The sequence below is a fragment of the Triturus cristatus genome, chromosome 6, assembly GCF_964204655.1.
Source record: "Triturus cristatus chromosome 6, aTriCri1.1, whole genome shotgun sequence".
Taxonomy (NCBI): domain Eukaryota; kingdom Metazoa; phylum Chordata; class Amphibia; order Caudata; family Salamandridae; genus Triturus; species Triturus cristatus.
Genome location: NC_140589.1, coordinates 1,726,221,608 through 1,726,243,441, shown reverse-complemented (window position 1 = coordinate 1,726,243,441; position 21,834 = coordinate 1,726,221,608). Strand labels below are relative to the sequence as shown.

The window sequence follows — 21,834 nt, the reverse complement described above, 5'->3', positions numbered from 1 at the left end:
CCCCTGGTGTACCTATGCCCTAGGTACCTTAGTACCATATGCTAGATACTGATATGGATACCTCAGTATCCAATCGGGGATGAACCTAAGTACCTTCCATACCAATTTAGGGGAGAAAGCAGAGACTGGGGTCGTGTTTATCAGTATCCCAGTAAGACTAGTCAGAAACCATCACAGCACCAGGCAAAAAGTGGGGGTAACCATGCAGAAGGATCCTACCTTCCTACAACCATAATGTCCCAGAAAAGCACCAAGCGGGCACACATGCTCGCTGCACCCCAGGGGCACTATGCATAATGCACCCCGAGGTACTTTTCTATATTGGGGGGGCCACAATGGTGCAAGGGCTGCAGCAGGATAGGCCATGTTGTGTACGGCTCCCCCATGAATCCTATACCCATGTATAACTGCTGCAAGCAGGGTAGGATGGTTTGGGTGGTAATCTCCAACTCCTGTTGAACAAATGTGAGTGTAGATGGATCACACGCTGCAACTCTGCAGCCCAAGGCCTAAATTCCCTTGATGAGTGGAACACTGTTATCTCAATTACATAGAATTACCTACTCCTATTTCTTTAAGCTGTGTCCCGGTTTCTATCCTGGACGGACATTATTCTTGATTGTCATTATGTCCTTGAGCTTTAGATTGCTACAGTTCACTGTATATACTTCTTCCTTGAACTTTAAATTACTGTAATTCATGGTATATATTTCTTCAAAAATGCTTGTTCTTTAACTTATGGAATGATAATTTTTATATCTCTGATCCATATCTGTTTGATTTTGGTAATTGATATGCCTCAATTTATATAACCTGTTCTAACCAAATGTTTTTTCTTATTTAAGATGATATTTGATTGCCTATCTCTTATATTGTGTGTGTGATTGTAATTTGCAATTCTTTAATATATTTGAACCCTGGCATCAGATTCTACAATTGTTAATTTATGTCAAGATTTGTACTTATTGTGTTACCCCTAATTTGTTTTTCTTATCTGTCTTGCAATACATGTGTATGGTTCACTCATATTCGGTGGGTTTGAAATGGCCTTTTCTTTCCCCTTTCCAATCCCTTCCGCCCCTGCCTTACAACTCTCCCAATTACCCCCGGGGCACCTCACAATGGCTCCCGCTTTCTAGTGGCCTCTGGAGTTCACGTACGACCAGCGTCGTCACGTGACCTGAAGAACCAGGCTGAATTAAGCCTGGCGGTGCAGGGTACGCCTGAAATCTTCTGAGTTCGCCTTCTAAATGTACAGAGACACGGAACACTCTGTTGGCATAGGAACTTCAATTTATTAGCTGCAGCTAGGTACAGTTGTCCCAGAAGTACATCAGTGGTAGGTTCTCAGGAGACTGCCACTTCAATCCGTGGCTCAGTCTTTTATAGCGCTTGAATCCCCTAAAGCAACAACCCCCTCAATGTGCAATAAAAACAAACAAATCATCCACTAGCAAACATTCTTTGTACAAGATACAGGATAATAGGTAATAGAAATTCCTTCCCTAGGGTCGTGTTCTCTACCTGACCCTATAGGCCAGGTGGCATGAGCATTCCTAAGTTAAATTAATTTACAACAGGACATGTTTGCGTGTTGCAGGTGGTGATTCGTAAAACAATTGGAGAGGCAGAGAAGGATCACCAAGGGTCAATAGATGGTTATCACGGGAATTAGTTGCTTCGAGCCATGTCTCAGAATGTACTTTGCTCAGAGAGACAGGAAAAGGTCGTTTAACATGTTACAGTACAGAGTATGAAAGAAACGCTACGAAGGTCATCAGTGCCTGAGTGAGGGCAACATCACAATGGTGTCAATACGCAAGATGGAGCCGTAATCAAATTTCCTCAGACCCTCCTTTTGCCATTACTCAGGCAAAAACACAGAGGCTGTTGTTAATCAGAATCAACTTCAATAGCCATGAAATCTACAAGCTGTTGTTGCAGCATTATCTTTGTGTTCTCTGCTTTCTGGGATACAGGATTTGGAACACACAGGGTGGCGCAGAGCCCGCATATAGCGGGACCACATTGTAGGCAAAGGCAACATGAGAAGAGAATAGCCAAAGTCGCTCCGACAAAGGTAAGAATCTTCCATCCCCATGTAGACAGTAGTCCCCCAAACCATCCCATCTGAGACTAATTCCCTTCATCCTGGTAAACGGACTCAGCGATCTTATGTAGTTTAGAGATGGCTTGGTATACTGTAGGGGCGTTGTCTGGAATATAAATGCAACAGCTAGATCCGATCAATTTGCATACGCCCCCACGGTCAGCAAGAATACTATCTAATACCATCCTGTTCTGAAGCGTGACAAGGCGGTCAGCAACGAGTTCTGCAGTGAGATTACTCAAAGCTCCAGCTGTTTCATTGACAGTGGCTTCTACAACTCGAATTAGTTGTCTTATGTCTCTACTGTTGGCTATTGGACCCCAGAATGGAATAAGTCCTTTCAAGACATCCCCGACTTCTTGTCCTGACGTATCCTAGTCTGACGCCACCCTTCTTTTCTGTAAATGATGCTTGGCATCTGCTATGTATGTAGGGGGCAACAACCAAGCGATATAACAAGTGCCTCTCCAATTACCAGGTAGAGAAGTGTAAGCCTTATTTCCACACACGAAGTATGTATTACGTGAGGGAACCATGCGAGGCCAATATGTCCCATTCAAGGTCACAATATGTTGGCATTTGCTTGTACCTTTATATTCTAACCCTCCTTTCCTAATACAGAATGGTGCTTGTCCAGGTACCACTAGAAAAGTTTGTCCTTTTCTAGAGGTTTTATCAGAGGGCAGGAAATACAAATCCGTAGATCTGGTTTGGCGATCAGCATATTCTGACTTCTCACTATTCGTCCCATATATCCTTTTTCTGTCCCGCCAACATAAATGGTATAGATGTACTCCCAAGCTCCTTACGTCTCGGGTATCACCATCTCCAGAAAATACCCAACTGGCACTCAATTCCCACCATGCACTACACGAACCATTAAATGAAAAAGGAAGGGTAATGTATGGTATTCCAGTATTCACTGAACTTGGCAGAAGACCACAAACCCAACAGTTCGTCGCATTAGTAGCCAATTGATGTTGGTGTAGCATAGAAACAAATGTGTTGTTACGGAATTCACTCCTTCTCGACTCAACAGGAGGGGGTAGAGCGACATGTGTATGCATTTCAACGGTAACTTTGGGAATAGGCTGCGTAAAAATTACATGTAGTCCCCATCCTATGCAAGACAATATAATACACATTAAAATCAAGATTATTAAAGCCACTACAAAACGATTATGCAATAATTTACAATGCTTCGTGCTTATTGTTTGTATTTTGTCCATTCCCTTTTGAACAGTCATTTCCATCTCTAAATGTTGCCCGTGACGGGAGGCTGCTTCACTCAGCTGTGATTGTCTGTAGTTCTTTTTATTTTCCTACAAGTCCCACAGGCCTAGAGCCACACCTTGGGTCACAATTCTGAGACTACGATCAACATGTGGAAATCGGGATAAAGACAAAGTCAATGAGGCACTATTGAGGTATTTTTGTTCAGTCTGGGCCTCAAATCGTACCTCTGGGAACCAGGTACAGTTTGTTCTTGGAAAAGGAAATGTGGTTTAGTAGTGTCCAATTTCAATGCCGGTGGTATAGCTGCTTGGAGGACCTCGTCGTCGTCTTTCTCTGATCTGGCAAAGTCTAGGTGTGCATCGCTAAACAGTCCAAATCTTGGTATTCTTTCGCTTTCAGAATCGCTAATTGGGTTACGAACCCACTGATCATAAGGCAAAGGTAGGGGCACTTTCTTGCAATGTACCCCATGTATCCAGTTCTTTTTGCCGACCACCTTCACTGCAGTACGCGTCGTTAGAAGTACTTGACAAGGTTCTCTCCAGCGGGGTTCCAAGTTCTTCGACCTCTGGAAGTTTTTAATGCAGACCCAGTCTCCGGGCCGTATGGTATGACCAGGATCTGTTGAAGCCTGAGGCAAAGTATCTTGTACCTGTTGGTGAAGGACACGTAACTTAGTGGTGAGATCATGCAAATAGTCAATTAACAATGGATGCTCTATCTCGGAGTATTTCTTTGGCCTTGGGACTCCCCAAACATTTGCAGGGCGTCCAAACACAACCTCATAAGGACTAAGCCCCATACGGGAATGGGTGGTTGTTCTGGTGGATAAGAGAGCCAAGGGCAAGGCATCAGGCCAAGCAAGACCCGTGCTGGCTTGTATTTTCACGAGTTTAAGCTTAAGAGTGCCATTATAGCATTCCACCAAACCTGCTGACTGAGGATGGTTTGCTGTGTGGAACTTTTTTTTAATGCCAAGGCCTGTACATACTTTCTGCATGATCTGACCCACAAATTCACTTCCGTTGTCACTCCAAATAATTCTGGATACCCCAAATCTCGGCAGAAACTCCTTCAAAAGGACTTTTGCCGTGGATAGAGCAGTATTATCTTTCAGGGGATAGGCCTCTATCCATCGGGAGAAGGCACATACCACAACAAGAACATACTTCAGATTGTTACATCGTTCCATGTGAATGTAATCTATTTGCAAAACCTCAAAAGGGTACGTTGGGGGAGCAAAGTGGCCTGCCGGTGTTGGTGTTCCCTTCCCCGAGTTATGCATCAAGCATATAATACAATGCTTAATCATATTGTCTGCACATTTAGGGATCCCCACATTCTGCCAGAAGTTTGCATATACCTTTAGCGCTAATGTGGGCTGGACCATGTGCCATGGTAACTACTGGGAGTACATAAGCATCTGGTAACAACTAGCGTTGATGTTCCGACAAGTCTGTCCAGCACCCTGTCACATCCAACCTTCCTATACTCTCTTTCCACGTACTCAATTCTTTCTCTGTGGCTCTGCCTGGATCATTTTCACACTGTCCACAGTATTCTCACACATCCCTCCTTGTGCAACCCATCTAGCAGAGCCCGCAACATACATGCGGCTTGTAGTGTCTCTAGCTGTCTCTTTCGCTATCTGGTCTGCGAAAGCATTTCCTTGACCTACATCATCAGTGATCTTCTTATGTGCACTACACTTCACAATTGCTATCTGAGTGGGCAAGGTAAGTGATTCAAGAAGGTCATTTACCAATTGGCCATGCTGTATCTTAGTGCCATGGGATGTGAGAAACCCTCTTTCCTTCCACAGGCGGCCAAAACTATGGGCCACTCCAAACGCATACTGACTATCAGTATACACATTCACCCTTTTTTCTTCAGCCAACACACAAGCTCTAGTCAGTGCTATCAATTCAGCTGCCTTGTCTGAATTATGTATAATACGCGCTGTTTCCACAACAGTGTACAAGGTAGTGACTGCATAGGCTGAGGTCGTTTCACCGTTGGGAAGCTTAAAACAAGAACCGTCCACCGATAGGATCCCATCCGGATCCGGGAGTGGAGTATCCTTTAAATCAACTCTGCCTCTTGTCTCTTCCTCCGTGCGGAGGAAGCAATCATGCTCCTACCATTTTCTACTGAAATTGGCAGCAATGTTGCCGGGTTCAGGGCATTACATCGCTTAATGTGTATGTGGCTAGCCAAGAGCGTCAATTCGTACCCCGATAGGCGGGCACTCGTGAGGTGTTGAGTCTTTGTTCTATTTAGGAGGGTGTCTACTGCATGCGGCACCATGACAATGAGGGTATTATCTAATACCAATCCAGCAGACTGGTGAATGGAAACTGCCGCTGCTGCTGTAGCCCTCAAACAGCTAGGTAATGCCTTGGCCACTGGATCTAACGTGGCCGAAAAATAGGCACAGGGACGTTGCTTGTCCCCAAATCGTTGCGTTAAAACTGATAATGCCCAACCTTCTTTCTCATGAACATAGAGTGTGAAAGGCTTACTGTAATCAGGAGTTCCTAACACAGGAGCAGCGCACAAGGCAGTACGTAAATCAGTGAAACTTTTCTGACATTCCGCAGTCCATGGGAGAGGGTGCGGTGTATCTCTAAGTGTAAGTGCCAACAAGGGTTTCACCAGAAGGGAAAAATTGGGGATCCATTGTCTACAATAAGAGGTAATACCTAAAAAGGCACGCACCTCTTTTTGCGTACATGGAATAGGCATTTGGGCAATTGCTTGGATACGTTCTGGGATCAATTGCCGTCCCTCCTTTGACAGGAGATGACCTAGGTAGGTAACCTCTTGGCAGCAATATTGCAATTAAGATGGTGAAACCTTGTGGTGGTGGTCAGATAAGTGGCGTAACAGTGAAATGGTAGCCTTTTTACAAGTGTCCTCAGAATCTGCTTTAACGAACAGGTCATCCACATATTGAATGAGAGCGGCCCCTGGTGGTAAAGACATAGTATCGAGCTGTGATTTTAATGCTTGACTATAAATGGAGGGGCTCTCGCAATAACCTTGAGGAGCCTGCTTGAACTGGAAGGTTCAGCCTGCTAAGGAGAAGCCAAAAATATCCCTACTTTCCTCAGCAATGGGAATGCTGAAGAAAGCATTTTTGAGGTCAATGACAGAAAACCAGGAAGCTGAGGCAGGTATCATTGTCAACAGGGCATTAATATCCGGGACAACAGGGAATTGAGGTACTACAATCTTGTTGACCTCTCTGAGATCAATCACAAAACGATAGACAGGTGGCTGAGAGGGGTCGGTTCGTTTAAAAACAGGCAGAACGGGGCTATTGCATACATTTCCCCTAGTCTCTTCAACCACACCATTTTGTACCAAATCATGAACTATAGTCAAAAGAGCTTTTTCGCCGTCACTGGAAATTTTATACTGTGGAATGCGAGGAAATTTAATATTAGGCTTGAGGGTTACAATGTAGGGCGGGATCCGCAGGAGGCCCACATCATTGGGGCCGGTGGCCCAGAGGGTGGCGGGAAGAGATTGTAATTCAGGGGGGAGCTGGTCTTTAGACAAGTACATCGGTGAGGTCAATTTCTTACCTAAGGTAAGACGTACACCAGAAGGGGAACAGTGTAATGTCGCATACAATCTCTTCAATAAATCCAAGCCCAACAAATTTTCACCACAACCAGTTGTTAAAAGGAGCGGGGCCTCCAATTTGTAAGGACCTATTGAAATGGGCAAAGGGCGTGAAACTGGGTTTTGAACTTGGGCGCCAGAAAAACCTACAGAAACATTCGTACAGCCAGACAAAGGTGCCCCAGGGAGTTTAGAGTGAATCATAGAGCTCTTCGTCGCACCAGTGTCTAATAGGAATGGCTCTGTAACACCTAGTGCTACCACATCAACATAAGGCCCGCTTTGGTCCACTGCAACTGATACTACTCCCTTACTTTGTCCATGGCTGTCCTAGCTAGATTGGGAATTCTGGCTCTCATCCTCGGTATAATAATCATCATTGTAATAGTTGGTAGACTGAACATTTTGCTGATCAAAATAATTTGTGGAGTTTCCAGGGGACATGGAACGTTGGTTATTAGGCGGCGTACCCCGTCCTCTACCTCTGGGTGCTGACTGATAACCACCCCGGCCTCGTGACCCGGGAATGTCGCTCGTACGCTGTAACAAAACCGGGCAATTATACTTTAAATGGCCTTCTTTTTTACAGTAGGCGCATTGATTCTAGCCCAGTGGGGGTCGGGGAACAAAAGGCCCAGGCCTCTGCAACTGTCTCTGAAATTGGAGGCGGCTGATATTCACGTTGGGCAGGGCGAGGAGGATAAGCTTGTTGCAAAAGAACTTTTGTTTTCAGCTCTTTAGTCTTTTTATCAAGTTTCTCTCTTTCCTCTTTATCCCTATTTTCATAATACTGAGCAGTTGCCAATATCTGGGCCGAAGAGGAGCCCGCCCACGCACTTTTGGAATTCTTCAATTTATTACATATTTCCGGAACCAAATTTGACACAAATTTATCTACAAACAGTCGTTGGCCACCTTCCGTGCTCATATCCTGACCACTATGATCGATAAACGTCTCCTCAAAACGAGTGAAGAAATCAGAGACGTTTTCATCCGCTTTCTGCTTACAAGCTGCTAACTTATCCCAATTAACTCGCAGAGGAGGCATCATAGTTTTTAGTAAGGCAATGATCCTAGCTGGGAGTTCGGTAATTAAAGCCTCAGGTTTGGCACCACCCACTTGGAGTCTGTCCGCGGCAAGTATGGCAGCCCAATCACCCCCCAATTCCCCGGGATGGTCCTCCTTTCGAATCCTAGCCCATAATGGTTGTGGGACCACATTACCCATTAGCATGTCTATATCGGCCAAATTCATAATACATGCATCGACAGTTTGGGACAACTCTTTGTAGTACCCAGCAGGATTTTTACAGGGGTCCGGTAAGGACTGTTTAAGGGCCAATACCTCAGATCGTTTCCAAGGAACGTGTACCCACACACGAAAGTGAGCAGGTGTAAGAGGATTACCACCCTGAGCTGCAACTTCCTCTCTCCACACTGGGGGAACCTCTCTCATAGGATAGTGTTTTAATTTTCGTCTAACAGAGGAATCGCGTTTTGGCAAAGACCGGCAAGCAAACATCATTCTAAATGTGACAAGCGTCCGTACCGCATCCTCAACCTCTGCGCCCACAATCAGCCCTTTATCAAACTCGGCCTGAACATCTAGCAGGCCCTGAGGGGCTGGTCCAAATCCCATATCCTCCCACTCTTGACCTAGAATGTTACACATAGTATCAAAAACATATCTCTGCGTTGGTGCCTCCCACTGTTGAAAGGTGACCATAATGTCTTGCACACTATACTGGGGGCCATTCGTGATCCACCTTCGGGCAAGGAGATCTAGCACTTCCCGTTCATCTGGACCTGGGAGCTGACTAAGAGTTTGTCTACGAGGAGGAACAGGGGTCATTTGAAGTGTCCCAAAGAGAGGGGACAAAAGGCCAGAAACGGTATCAACCATTCGCCTCCGAGCGGAGGGAGAATTCGTCATTAGGACAGGAGACAGAATATTAGGCGGGGCAGAAGAGGGAGTAATAGGTACAAAGGGAGACGAAGGTAAGGGAGAGCTTGGTAATACCGGAAGAGGCTGTGATGGGGGTGCAGGAACCGATTGAGGAGCGACAGGTGGAACAACAGGTGGAACAGGTGGGGCAGGTGCTAATAATAAAGGCGCATTCGCTCCCGGGGCAGGCGGTAGTGCAAAAGGTACATTAGCCCCCTGCACATAGGGCAGAGGTAATCTCAACAGATGGGACATTAAAGGATCCTTCTCAGGGTCCACATTTTTCTCTGTAGGGGAAGTTGGCAACACTGGATAACATTTATCTACCGCCATACGATGTTGCCTATCTGAAACCTCAATCGCATGATCGGTCTCATTATTTTTAAACTGTTGGGCAGCTTGTAAAATAGACATATCCCTCCTATCTCTTTTAGGTTGTTTTATTTCTTTCTGTTTGGCCTCCTTACGCCATAAGCGAAAAGAGTCAAACATAGCCGGCCGGGCTTTTCGTTTAAACAAAGTGTCCTCCAAATTATCTAGGATATTGAGCTCAAAACTGCCATTCTGCGGCCACCGTAAAACACCATCTTTCCTAGTATAGCGAACCCATGCCTCATTAAAGGCTATGGAGCCAATACCATGTTTAGAATATACTTCATAAGTGGGAGTCCCGGCCGAAGGAATTGGACAAGAGTCCTCCAGTCGGGAATCCCTATCGCAACAACAACAAAACCATCTTCCAAACTTACTGAAACCAGGCATCGCTATCACACTAGTTTCTTTACAAACTTCAAGGGGTTAATTAGTCACTTTATAGTACAAAAACTGCACTCACCCCTCGGTTTCGGCTTTTGCAAAAGTCGAACAAAGACAAAACAAAGACAAAGGAGTGGCCACTATACTTAACTTAACCAGATGTTTTCTTACGCCAACAGAGGTCCGTCTAATGTCTCGCAATACCAATCACCAAGGGAGCCAAAGCGTGGCGGCAGTCAGGGCAGCAGGTCTTCGCAGCCGTTGGAAGGGAGAAGCCACACTGTAAAAACCTTCGGTCCACTTACGACATGCAGGGGTCGATCACGTGGTGCGCATCCTCCGGAATTTCCTTGCGGGGCTCCTCACGATCCTCGGGCTGGACCCACGACCTCTGAAGCCGCCTCACAGAGGGCACCATTTGAAGAACCAGGCTGAATTAGGCCTGGCGGCGCAGGGTACGCCTGAAATCTTCTGAGTTCGCCTTCTAAATGTACAGAGACACGGAACACTCTGTTGGCATAGGAACTTCAATTTATTAGCTGCAGCTAGGTACAGTTGTCCTAGAAGTACATCAGTGGTAGGTTCTCAGGAGACTGCCACTTCAATCCGTGGCTCAGTCTTTTATAGCGCTTGAATCCCCTAAAGCAACAATCCCCTCAATGTGCAATAAAAACAAACAAATCATCCACTAGCAAACATTCTTTGTACAAGATACAGGATAACATGTAATAGAAATTCCTTCCCTAGGGTCGTGTTCTCTAACTGACCCTATAGGCCAGGTGGCATGAGCATTCCTAAGTTAAATTAATTTACAACAGGACGTGTTTGCGTGTTGCAGGTGGTGATTCGTAAAACAATTGGAGAGGCAGAGAAGGATCACCAAGGGTCAATAGATGGTTATCACGGGAATTAGTTGCTTCGAGCCGGGTCTCAGAATGTACTTTGCTCAGAGAGACAGGAAAAGGTTGTTTAACATGTTACAGTACAGAGTATGAAAGAAATGCTACGAAGGTCGTCGGTGCCTGAGTGAGGGCAACATCACAATGGTGTCAATACGCAAGATGGAGCCGTAATCAAATTTCCTCAGACCTCGCTGATGTTTATTTCTGGGTACGATCCTGCTTGGTACTCGGTAGACGCTTTAGTCGTCCCCGACTGTGCTTGGATGAATTCCGGCTCCCGTTTGAGACCTTCTGCATATATTTATCGGACTCAACCCGCCACCATTGCCTAATTCACTGGTAAGAAACCTGCCTTCCCTTCTTCCTCTAATGATCTTTGATATCTCGCTCGTTTGCATTCCCTGAATTGTTCGTTTTTTTTTTTTTTTCTTTCAGAGCGCTGCTCTTTAATTTACGCGCCCGCAACCGACTTCATTGTGTCCCCTTTGCCTCTCGTTGAGAGCATATGCCCATTGGAATTAACCCGCTGCTACCCCCCCTTTTTCGCCGGTAAGCGAATCATTTACCCTTTTGCTTTCACGATCTCTATACTTTGATCGTGAGGTTTTTCCTTAACGGGATTGCTTTTCCTTTTAGATTGTTGTCCTTCGTTGCACTCGCCTGCTGTTCCTCCCTCCACACACTTTTCATTCCCGGTAAGTCCCCGCATCTGTTCTTCTGATTATTGCACTCACGTAATTGCTTTACCTCACCTTCCCTCCCCTTATACAGACTTTTCCTCGCACCGGATTGCTGCTTCACGTTTCTTGCCCCTGACTGCCAGACGTATTGGGTTTACTTTTCCTTCAGCCCCTTCATTGAATACTTACAGGTACCCATGTCCTCTCTACTATTTCCTCCAGTATTTTTCATTTCTGCCCGGCTTTTATTCCACTAATTTTTCCTCTTTTTCTTCTTATTCTATAGAGCACTTTTAGTTATATTATGTAACCATCGTCCTGATGATGACCTTAAGTTAGAAAGGTCGAAACGCCAGCGACTCTACAAAACATTTGCAGCTTTTCCATAGGTCTCCACAAACAATGGAATTATGTTTTAGTGATTTTAAATAATTTGTCTGACCTTTATTGATTACTTTATTATTTCTTTGCGCCGCCTTACGTTGTTTTTCTTAATCACTTGTGTCACTGCGCCGTTTATTCACCACAACACTTCCAGTGCACAATTGATTGTTATGGTTACTGCAATTTAGTTGTAATTCTGTGCTTCTATATGCAAATAACAATCTTTTCACCTTCCTTTGGTCTCCCTTGCTTTCTTCCCTGTGCTACGTGATTGATACATTGTTCAATCAGCCCCCCCCCCGCTTGGTTTACCTGTTGAGACATTGTTTCATTGTTATACCAGAAAAGCACAAAGCGGGCACATATGCTCGCTGCACCCCAGGGGCACTATGCATAATGCACCCGAGGTACTTTTCTATATTGGGGGAAGTGATAAATGTTGAGTATTGTATGGGAGAATGGTAAGATGTCCGGTATTATTTTTTTGGGGATGGGGACGTGATGCACAGCGAGTGGTTGAGGAGGGTGACAGGACACTATGGGCCACAATGGTGCAAGGGCTGCAGCAGGATAGGCCATGTTGTGTACGGCTCCCCCATGAATCCTATACCCATGTATAACTGCTGCAAGCAGGGTAGGATGGTTTGGGTTAGCAATACATAACCGAGGGTGGCATGTCCCGAGGGTGGTGAGGAAGGAGGGCCACATAAAAAAAGGGACTTTCCTTTTCTACAAGCACGACGTCCTCCTCGATCCTTCTTCCCTCGAGGAAGGCAGACTCCAGACTCCCAAGCCAATCCTGGTCCTGCTCTCATGCAGCATGAAAGCAGCGCTGGGATTGGTGGGAGCAGCCTCTATCAGCGCTCACAAGAGCACTAGAGACCTTTGCTATCTCTAACCCAGCTGTCTTGCTGAGTTAGAGAGGTTTAAAATGTGCATGCCTGGCTGGCTATCGCAAGCCAGCTGGCCGGTCAAAGCGACAGGCGTATTTTAAACTCAAGAGCAGAAAGATCCCTGCTGCCACTAAACAGCAATGGCTCCGCCCTGCCCTGAGGCTCAGTTCAGGACGGGTCGGTTGCTGAAAAATAAAATGGCAATAAATAAACTTTATTAGCAATTTATTTTTCAGTGGCGTAGCTAGCCCTATGCAGGGTCAGGGATGAAAAATAGGCCCGGGCACCCAAAAAAGTGGACCACTATGGCAGCTCGCAACCGTTCATGCCGAAAAAGGTGATTTCTTCTTAACTGTTTCTAGTCAGATTTTTTTTTTTATTATTGCAAAAGTTATTTAAAACTTTTGCGTTTCTTGTGTTTTTTCTCTAATTCCATACAATGTATTTGAATGAAACTCCTGACCTCAATCTGAGAAAACTAGCATCAGGCACCTGAGGCTTGTCTGTCTGGTCGTTGTGACCCGCTGTGGGGGACAATAGCTTCCTCCTTGCGCTGACAACTTGTTAAGTGCACTGGTCAAAAGACGCCTCTCTCAAAGGCTCACTGACCCCTTCCGGTCCCAGGGATAGAAGGAGGAGCACCACATGATGGTGTCCTCCTGACGCCCCTTATCATTCTGCAAAAACCAATGAATGGGCCTAATATGTGGCCGTCTCAGACTACCTCTCACCTGAAGCCGCACCTCTAATGGAAAACCAGCCCAGGTATTTGGAGTTTCTTGATCCACAGTCTAAAAAATCGGCCCACAAGTTGGCCTCTGCCACAGGCCTCTCGGACATGAGCTGATTGCCCGCCTTGCCAATCCCACCCTGGCCCTATGGCCACCCGTGGCCGTCTCTGGGGCGATGCTCCTCCGCCGCCCCTTATACATACCAAAAAAAATAGTAGATGAATAAAAGTGAATTACGGAAATTTTTGCACCTTGGGGTTCTGAGTGACATTATAGACAAATCGAACTCTGCTCTCATTCTCTATTTGGTGTCATTCTGAAAAACAACCAGTAATAACTGTTATACAGCTGTGACACTGCATATATTTATTTGCTAGGCTGTATGAGTAGTGTATTTCTAACAAAGCTGCTGAAAGTCGATACGTCATGCGATATGCTCAGTGAGTCCTGGGGTTTTAACCAGCAGAGTTTTAGTGCGCACGTACACCAGTAAAAGTAAAACTATAAGTTCCAGTTAAAGTTTTAGGGACTAAATATAGGACTTGCTGAAAGCGTGGCAAATGATATTGGACGACTAGGAAAATAGTTCTACTGAGAAAAGTGCACAATCAGCGTTCTCACATCTAACACGAGTTTCCCGTCGGTTAAATGATTTTTCCCAGGACAGAGGCGATACCTGTCCCGGAGCTCTCCGTGCTTCAAGCCCAGTTTGGTGCACTCGGCTTCCTCCAGGGCGACCCCTCTGCAGAACTTGACGGGGTAAATAAAGAGCTGTGAGACCACCCCGACCTGCCGCCGCTCCCTTCTGCTCCTGCGCCGCCTCTTCCAGAGCCAGGCTGCGGCCCGGCCCACCCCGAGCGCAGCGCCACAGAGGACGGCGGTCCGGTGCCGAGAGAGCAGCTGCTCGCCCGCAGCCTGGAGTCCGGGTCCGGCCGCCATTGCCCCAGCCTACACAAGCGCACACGCACAGCAGGCCGCTCGCCTAACACTAAGTACGGAGGGTTGCACAATATTTAATTTGATACGGGTTAGTTCATTTTTTGGCAGTTGCAGCCAGTTGGGAAGTGAAAAACAAGCGCATTTTGTATTTCACTGATTCTAACTCGGCAGGGTCTAAACCCACGCCTTTTCTATTAACTGTTTCCACACTTGACACATATTGGTATGGTACATAATGAACACAATGAATCCTGCGGGATGTGTCCAGAGTAAACACGTGTGCCCTGGAGCATAACATAACGGGAGGGAGGGAGGGTCCCCTGAGTGTCCCCTGGAGGGGCAACCCCTTGTGGTGTCTTAGGCCTCAGGCCCGCATGTTGCATGAATGACCACAGACACAGCATGGTTGGGTACTAAAACTGGCCTAGGGCACGTGCGCCAGGCCCCTTCTATTGAAAGGGTCACCTGACTGGTGACGCCTGTGGTGGGTGGGTGTAAAGTGTATGTCACGTCTTAGTGCAACACTGGAATGTATCCAGCCGGATACTACATCCCTCCCAAACTTTGATTAAAAAAAACAAACGAGAGTCCAACCTGTAATAAAACAAATTAATACCACATAGCACCAAAAGAGTCTCTTCAGGCCGCCAGCCAGGCAGCGCTGGAGCATCGGACCGCATGGTCAAGATGCCTTCATTTGCCTGGGCGATGTTCTTTGGACCGGCCTAGTCTCGCAGTGTTGAAGGCTATGTACAGAGTTTCAGTGCTGGTGCATCTGGAGCGGAGGTGGAATCCACTCTGGAGTTGGAGACGATCTCTATGATTGAGGCCTTCCTTAGGAGGTGGCGTGCTCGGTGGCCTTCCTTACCCCTGACTGCTGAGCGACGTCCGACTTGCCTCTCTCGCCTGGACTCCTCTCTCACTGGAGCCTCTTGGAGGGCTTTCCTGCTGGCTGCCATGGGACCATGTGGACCTTCGTGTGAGCCGCGCGAAGGTGTTGCTGGGGAACTGCCAACGGACTCACAGCCAAATCGCTCATGTAGCCTCCAGTGATGGTGTCTCCATCTGGGTGTCCTCGCCGTCCGGACTCGGGTTCTGCACCTCCCTCTGACAATCTTGTGAGTGACCAGTCTTCAACCGTGACCTCCGTGCTTCCCGCACCTGACATGGAGCTGCGGCCGACACATCTCTCCTACTCGGACTCCCTTCGCGCGGGAACTCCATCGAGGCCCTTGTCCCCTGGACTGCCACGTGACCACATGGGCTGTGCGGGCCTTCGCGTAGGCCGGGCTTAGGGGTCGCTGTGAAACTCCCAACAGGGCCACGGCCAAGTCTTGTGTAGTCCCCAAGGACGGATCATCCAATGGCCGGGTGTGCTCGACTTCGGCAGGCTGTAGGTTGACGGGAGTGCACAGAAGGTTTCTGGGTGACTCGTCTCATTGAACTCCGGTTGTTTGGGGCGTGTGTGGATTCACTCGGGTGGTGTGATGCTCCTTGGTAATGATGCACATGGATGTTGATAACAGAATGTTGGTTTTCTTCAGTGGCCTTAGGGAGTGAGGAGGACTTGAGGGACTTCGTAGCACCGCTCCGTTGTCTTCAGGCAGGTGCCCTGTGAGGTGTGGTGCTATCGATACCAAGCAGCCGGTGACGGGTGAGAGGACGGTCGAACTGCGAAGCGTGGGGCCAGGACGCAGATCGCGCTTGCTAGCGGCTTACGGTAGGTCCTCCCGCGGAGCTGTCTCCAGTGACGTCTCTGCACCCCGGTGGCTGGCTCATGCTGATGAACACCTTCCTTAGTGCTGGTGCGAGTCCTTTGTCATGTCGCTCTTCTCCGTTCCATCTTGCGCGCCTGTGGTGTTTGTCGGCCCGGTGGCGTCATGCCACTGTTCTTTCCTCCTTTGTAGAGTGGCGTTGTGCCACGCTCTTCTCCTTCTTCCGACCAGGCTTTCACGTGGATGTGGCATCCGGTCAGTATTGTCAAACTTCTCTTCCGTTCCATTCACAGAACTCTTCTTCATTCTTCTTGTCGGACCTTTTGTCTGGTCTCTTCTCTCTGACCTCTTCACTGGTCATTTCGCTCTCAGTCCTCTGGTAGGTCGCCTGCTTCGCAACCCTCTGGTGGGTCTGCTTATTCCTTGCGACCGTGCGGCAGGTCGGCTTCTTCTTTGCGACCGTCTGGCAGGTCGGCTTCTTCTTTGCGACCATCTGGAAGGTCAGTTTCTTCTTTGCGACCGTCTGGCAGGTCGGCTTCTTCTTTGCGACCATCTGGCAGGCCGGCTTCTTCTTTGCGACCGTCTGGCAGGCCGGCTTCTTCTTTGTGACCGTCTGGCAGGTCGGCTGCTCCTTTGCGAGCATCTGGCAGGTCAGCTTCTCATTTGCGACCATCTGGCAGATCGGCTTCACCTTTGCGACCATCTGGCAGATCGGCTTCTTTTTTTGCGACCGTCGGGCAGGTCGGCTTCTTCTGGGTATTCGTGTTTCTGGTGGTCTGCGCATGCACTTCTTCGACCTCTCTCTGGTCGCCTCTCTTTTGGCGCACTTCTGACTGCACCCTTCGTTTGCTCCACTGGACACGCTTGCTGCGCACTCCCTTCAGTCTTTCACTCCTGGAACCGTAGCAGCTGTTCCTGTGCTGCTGCGCGCTTGCCTGTCGCTGTGTACTCCTTTACAACCTCAGTGCAGTAGGGATGTGGTCGCTCTCTGTACTGCGTTCAGCAGTGCTTCTCTCTGGAGACGTCTCTGTCTCTTGGGCGCCTGTCCGTGCAGTCAAACTTCTGGGTGCATATGTCTCACACCTCTGACTTCGTGCTTTTCTACCTTCTTCAGGGCGCCCTCTTCGGGAGTTTGTTGTGTCTACTTTCCTGGCTTGCGGTGACATCTGTTCCCCATTGGGGCGTGTGTATCAATTTCCTCTTTAGTGGTGGGTTGAGGCGGCCACTGGGGGGCACACGCACCACACACATTCTGTGTGCACCTTTTGTGGGCTTGCTGTCTTGGAGTTTTGCTGTTTGGTGGTTTAACGTCCCTGGCTCCCCCTAGGTTCCTGGCAGTCCTCTTGGCAGAGGCAACTTTGGGTACTAGATTGCTCTCTGCTGGGGTTTAGTGTCTCTGGCTGTTGTGCCTCACAGCCTCCTGCTGCGGTGTCTTGCAGGGACACCACTGACTTTTTCCTGTCGTGTGGTTGCACTGGCGCTGGCAGGTGCCACTACAGCAATCTCTACTCCCAGGCCATGGCTGCTTTACGCTTCTTGGTGCAGTTCCTGTTCAGGGGTGTGCAGTCTCGCCCTTATTGAGGGACAGGGCATTGACACTGTCGGACCATCGATGCTGGAAGCAACAGGGGTCTGCACTTGCTGTAAGTGGGCATGTAGCATTTCCAGTGCTGTTTGGCTGGGCAGGCTCTTTACCTGACAGTCTCTACTCCTGTATGCTCTTTGCGGGGGGCATCTGTTCATGCCACTTATATGTGGCTGCAGTTTAGGGTCATCTTCTTGTGACTTGCTGGTGTTTCCTTGAATCAGTGTCATATGGGGAAACGGTCACTAGATGGCGCTGTGTCACTATTCTCTACCGGCCACAGCAGTCTTTCTTCCGACTGGGGGCCTCGACCATCGCTGCAGTTGCCGGTCCTGGCTTTCCGTGCAGCGCTGGTGCAGGAGTCGATCAGGGCAACCTTTGTCTGCCGCCAACCATTCGAAGCAGAGACCTTTCTGTGTCTTGACTCCTCGATCACTCTTCCCTTAATTCACAGTTTGCTCCTATGCCCGTGGTGTACTCAGGCGACTGCTAGGTGGCGCTCTGGGCGATTTCTTTGTCACTGTTTTGTTTTACGCAGGCATACCAGCCCTGTAGGGTCGTTGCTGCCTGCGCCTCCCAACTAGGCGAGGAAACCCAAACTGGCAGAGAGGGGATACATGCAGGAAGCTACCAGCATGAGACGGAGAACACCCGTCCGCCGGCAGGTTGGGGCATTGATACCAGGTGGGTCAGGGCAGATTCAGTGTGGCATTGTGAACACTTTAGTGTGGGCCGTGATTCTCTCCGCTAACTGCTTGGCCTGCGTGCGGTGTGTAACACTCAACACTCTCACTCGCTTCCACACCTTTCACCCGCCGCAGCACCTTGTCTCGTTCCTCAGGGGATTCCGACCCTGGTGCAGCCTTACTCTTCTCTTCTCCGAGGGCTCAGCAAGCACGACGGCACCCTCCTTACTACCCGGCGGGGGCTACCGGAGACAGACGCGGCCTCGCAGAGGAAGTGGTGCGAGTACCTGTTGCGGACTTCCTTTTCGGTGTGCAGGGAGGGTGTCAGCAGGTGGGGGCGGCCAGCCAGAGCGCTTCTGGCGGGTCTTGCTAGGAGGCCGTGGGAGCGCTGGTGTTCATCACTTCTTACGCACCTCGTGGTGGTGGGGTGCAGGGTACTGGCTTTCCGCGTTGGCGATATTTCCCGCTTAGCACCGAATGGCAGGGTGATGCTGGCGGTGTCTGTCTGGGCTTGCCGGGCTGGTGCTGGCTCAGCCTTCCTGCTGGCAGAGAGCTTCACTCACAGTGTACGCGGGCTGGGGAGCGCCACTCACCAGGCCACAGAGTCTCTCGCCGGGACTATGCAGGTGAGCAGCATGCCTCATCTTTGGGAGCCAGCCTTCAGAAATCGTCAGCTCCCACCAATAGCCCTCCTTGCTGTGTTTTTCCAGAGCCGACGACAGTCCCCGTGCCCTTGCAGACTCGCCCTCCTAATTCCCCGACTGGTGGCCGTCGATAGCACAGCGTGAGAGGACTCATTCCAGCAAGCACGCGGGGCAGACCCGCCTCGTCGCCATTGTGGTGTCTTGGGCCTCAGGCCCGCATGTTGCATGAATGACCACAGACACAGCGTAGTTGGGTACTAAAACTGGCCTAGGGCACGTGTGCCCAGCCCCTTTTATTGACAGGGTCAGCTGACTGGTGACGCCTGTGGTGGGTGGGTGTAAAGTGTATGTCACATCCTGGTGGAACACTGGAATGTATCCAGCCGGATACTACATCCCTCACTCCCAGGAGGGTTTCAAGGATGGAGATGGCAGGTGGCTAGGAGGCCAGGTGCTGCCCTGCACTGCAGGGAATGTGAAGGCCTTACAATATACCTGGCATGTGACTTCGTTTAACCAAGGTGGGTTATATTTTATAATTCACCACCATTGTGTACTTTTTTTTAAGGTAGGTATCTCTATAGAAGTGAATTTTAGAGAGGGCACGCTTTGGTGAGCGACAGATAAAACTGGTGGGGCCACCTAAAAAGGTCAATCGTAAAGCGTGCGTGTGTTTTATGTATATACATATGTTCACTGAAAATAAAACTAAGGTTACAGGGACAGGCAGTCTCACAGCTACTCACATGTGATATGTTAGAAATAGCATCACTCAGTAGTAAAGAAAGAATAGTTATTTGACATGCAGTAGCTTGCTATATTTCTTTAAATATCAGAAACATTTACGAAACACTTTCACTCACTGGATGATGCCATCAGTGATTTCATTTGAAATGTCATCAGTGGTGTCACTAACCCTGTCATGAGTGATGTAATATGTGAGGTCATAAGCAGTGCATTGCGGGGGCGTAAGTTATAGTTAGCTCTGGTAGCTATAACAGTTGAATTTCTATAGTTTTGACTGAAGTGTGAGCCTAACTATAACGTCGCTGTAACCTTTGTTTTTTCGGTGAATTTCAAAGGTTTTTAAATTCCTTTTCTAAAAGATTATGGCTCTCTAATGTTTAGTTGTTTTAGTTAATTTGTGGGGTTTATTTTCTAATACCAAGGGGCATATTCTCAAGAACGTGTGATAACCATCGAAAAAGTAACTTAACGCAACTCTCAACATCGCAGTCTATCGCGGGAAAATTACACAGTGTTAACTAAGTATTCACAACACGGAGGTACCATGCGATAGTCACCAGACAACGCGTCAAATGGCCGCGTTAAAATCAACACCACACCGCAAAAATGCGAAACACGAACACAAAAAAAGCTGCAATGAGGCCAATCACGATACAAAAAGCTGCGAAAACCAGCGGCAGGCCTGCAAATCCCACGCTAGTGGCGGGAAATTGCACTATAAAAGTTACAAAAACAACACACCATGAACAATCCAAAGTGCGTAGCAACATGGATGCACCCTGACCGAGCGCAGAGGCCAACACGAACCCCACAACCCCCACAGACCACCAGCCAGGTATAACGGGGTCAGGGAAGGCCAGGGAGAAGGGGGGAGAAAAAGACGGGGTGCAGTCCGCAGCAAAACCAGATCAGTGTCACGGAGTTGACAGAACACTACCATCAACTAACCCACAATTAGACCACCGGGAATGCAGTCGGAGTGTCAAGGAGGCCAATGGAGGAGGCCAAGAGGTGCTGGCATGATGTGAAAATCTAAACCAGGCACAAAGCAGCTGCCAACAGGAAGGCAGCAACGGCGACAGAAGGTGGGAGTCCTGCGCCAAAGGAGGAGCTGGAGGAAACGGAGGCCACAGTCAACAGTGTGGAGACGGTGCAAGGAGTCAGGAGTGCGGACACAGCTCGGGAGGACCTGACACAACATCAACAGGGTGAGTAAAGACCAGGGCCTGGGGGGACGGGGGGAGATGGGCACAATGGCACACATGCACAATGATGTGTAGCACACTGCACACCCACAATGACACTGGATCATGCCCCTCATCCCCATGGCACACTGCAGCACACACACATAGCAATAACCGCACATCCACATTGACGACGATGTGGTACAATGTCCAACCCCGACACTGCAGAACAGAGGACACAACTGGCTCAGCACACAGGCAGAAACAGGCCTACTATATCTGACAGATCTGGAAACTGTGAAATGGAAATGTATGCGTACAACCTCACATCCGTCATGTAGTCCAAATGTACACTGTCCCTCATCTAAATCCTGCACCTCCAGAATAGTCACAATGTACAATGTCATACAGTCTGCATGTAAACAAGAACAATGCGCCAACATACATGTCAACACAATGTCAACATGCATCTCCCCTTCACATTGCAGAGGGATACACAACACCTCCAGCAGAGCACAGAAGACCACACATCAGTGATGCCAGAGAGGACCACCACACCTTCGACACCGACACCCTACAACAGCCCATGAACATCCCACGCAACCCACCACCAGGACCAGGGCAACCATACTACTTAGAGGAGAACCCAGCCCCTGCAACAGACTACACAGCATGAAGCACCTGCAAGCACGGCTGGCTCGCAACACTTCACCGACCCACACATGGCACCCTAATTCCAGGTGTCAGAACGCCAAAAGGAGGTGGCCGAACAGGTGCGGGTGTGGTCCGAACCCATGTAAGGCGAACTAGATCACATACGTGGGTGTCTATTACCCTTGAGGGATCACCTACACCCCACAAAGGAGACCGACACTGCCATAGAGACACATGCAGATGCACATTCCCAGTACAGAACCATGCCCAGAGGCACGCACATATGAGTCACACACCCACGTTGGCTCTGCGTACGATGGCCCAGTCCACTCCTCTTATGAAATGAATGGGTGATGACATAGCTGCATGTTCAAGCTCCAACCCGCTGCCTGCGGTGACATGTCTGCGTCCGG

General features: G+C 48.6%; 1 protein-coding gene across 1 annotated transcript in view; it reads right to left on the bottom strand.

Moving 5' to 3' along the window:
• Positions 1 to 14,206, bottom strand: part of LOC146821880 (mitochondrial amidoxime-reducing component 1-like) — a 146,883-nt gene extending 132,677 nt beyond the window's left edge. The window contains exon 1 of the mRNA XM_085609393.1: positions 13,944 to 14,206. Within this exon, the coding sequence (XP_085465519.1) occupies positions 13,944 to 14,206 (263 nt within the window). The remainder of the gene's footprint in view (positions 1 to 13,943) is intronic.
• Positions 14,207 to 21,834: the final 7,628 nt, after the last annotated feature.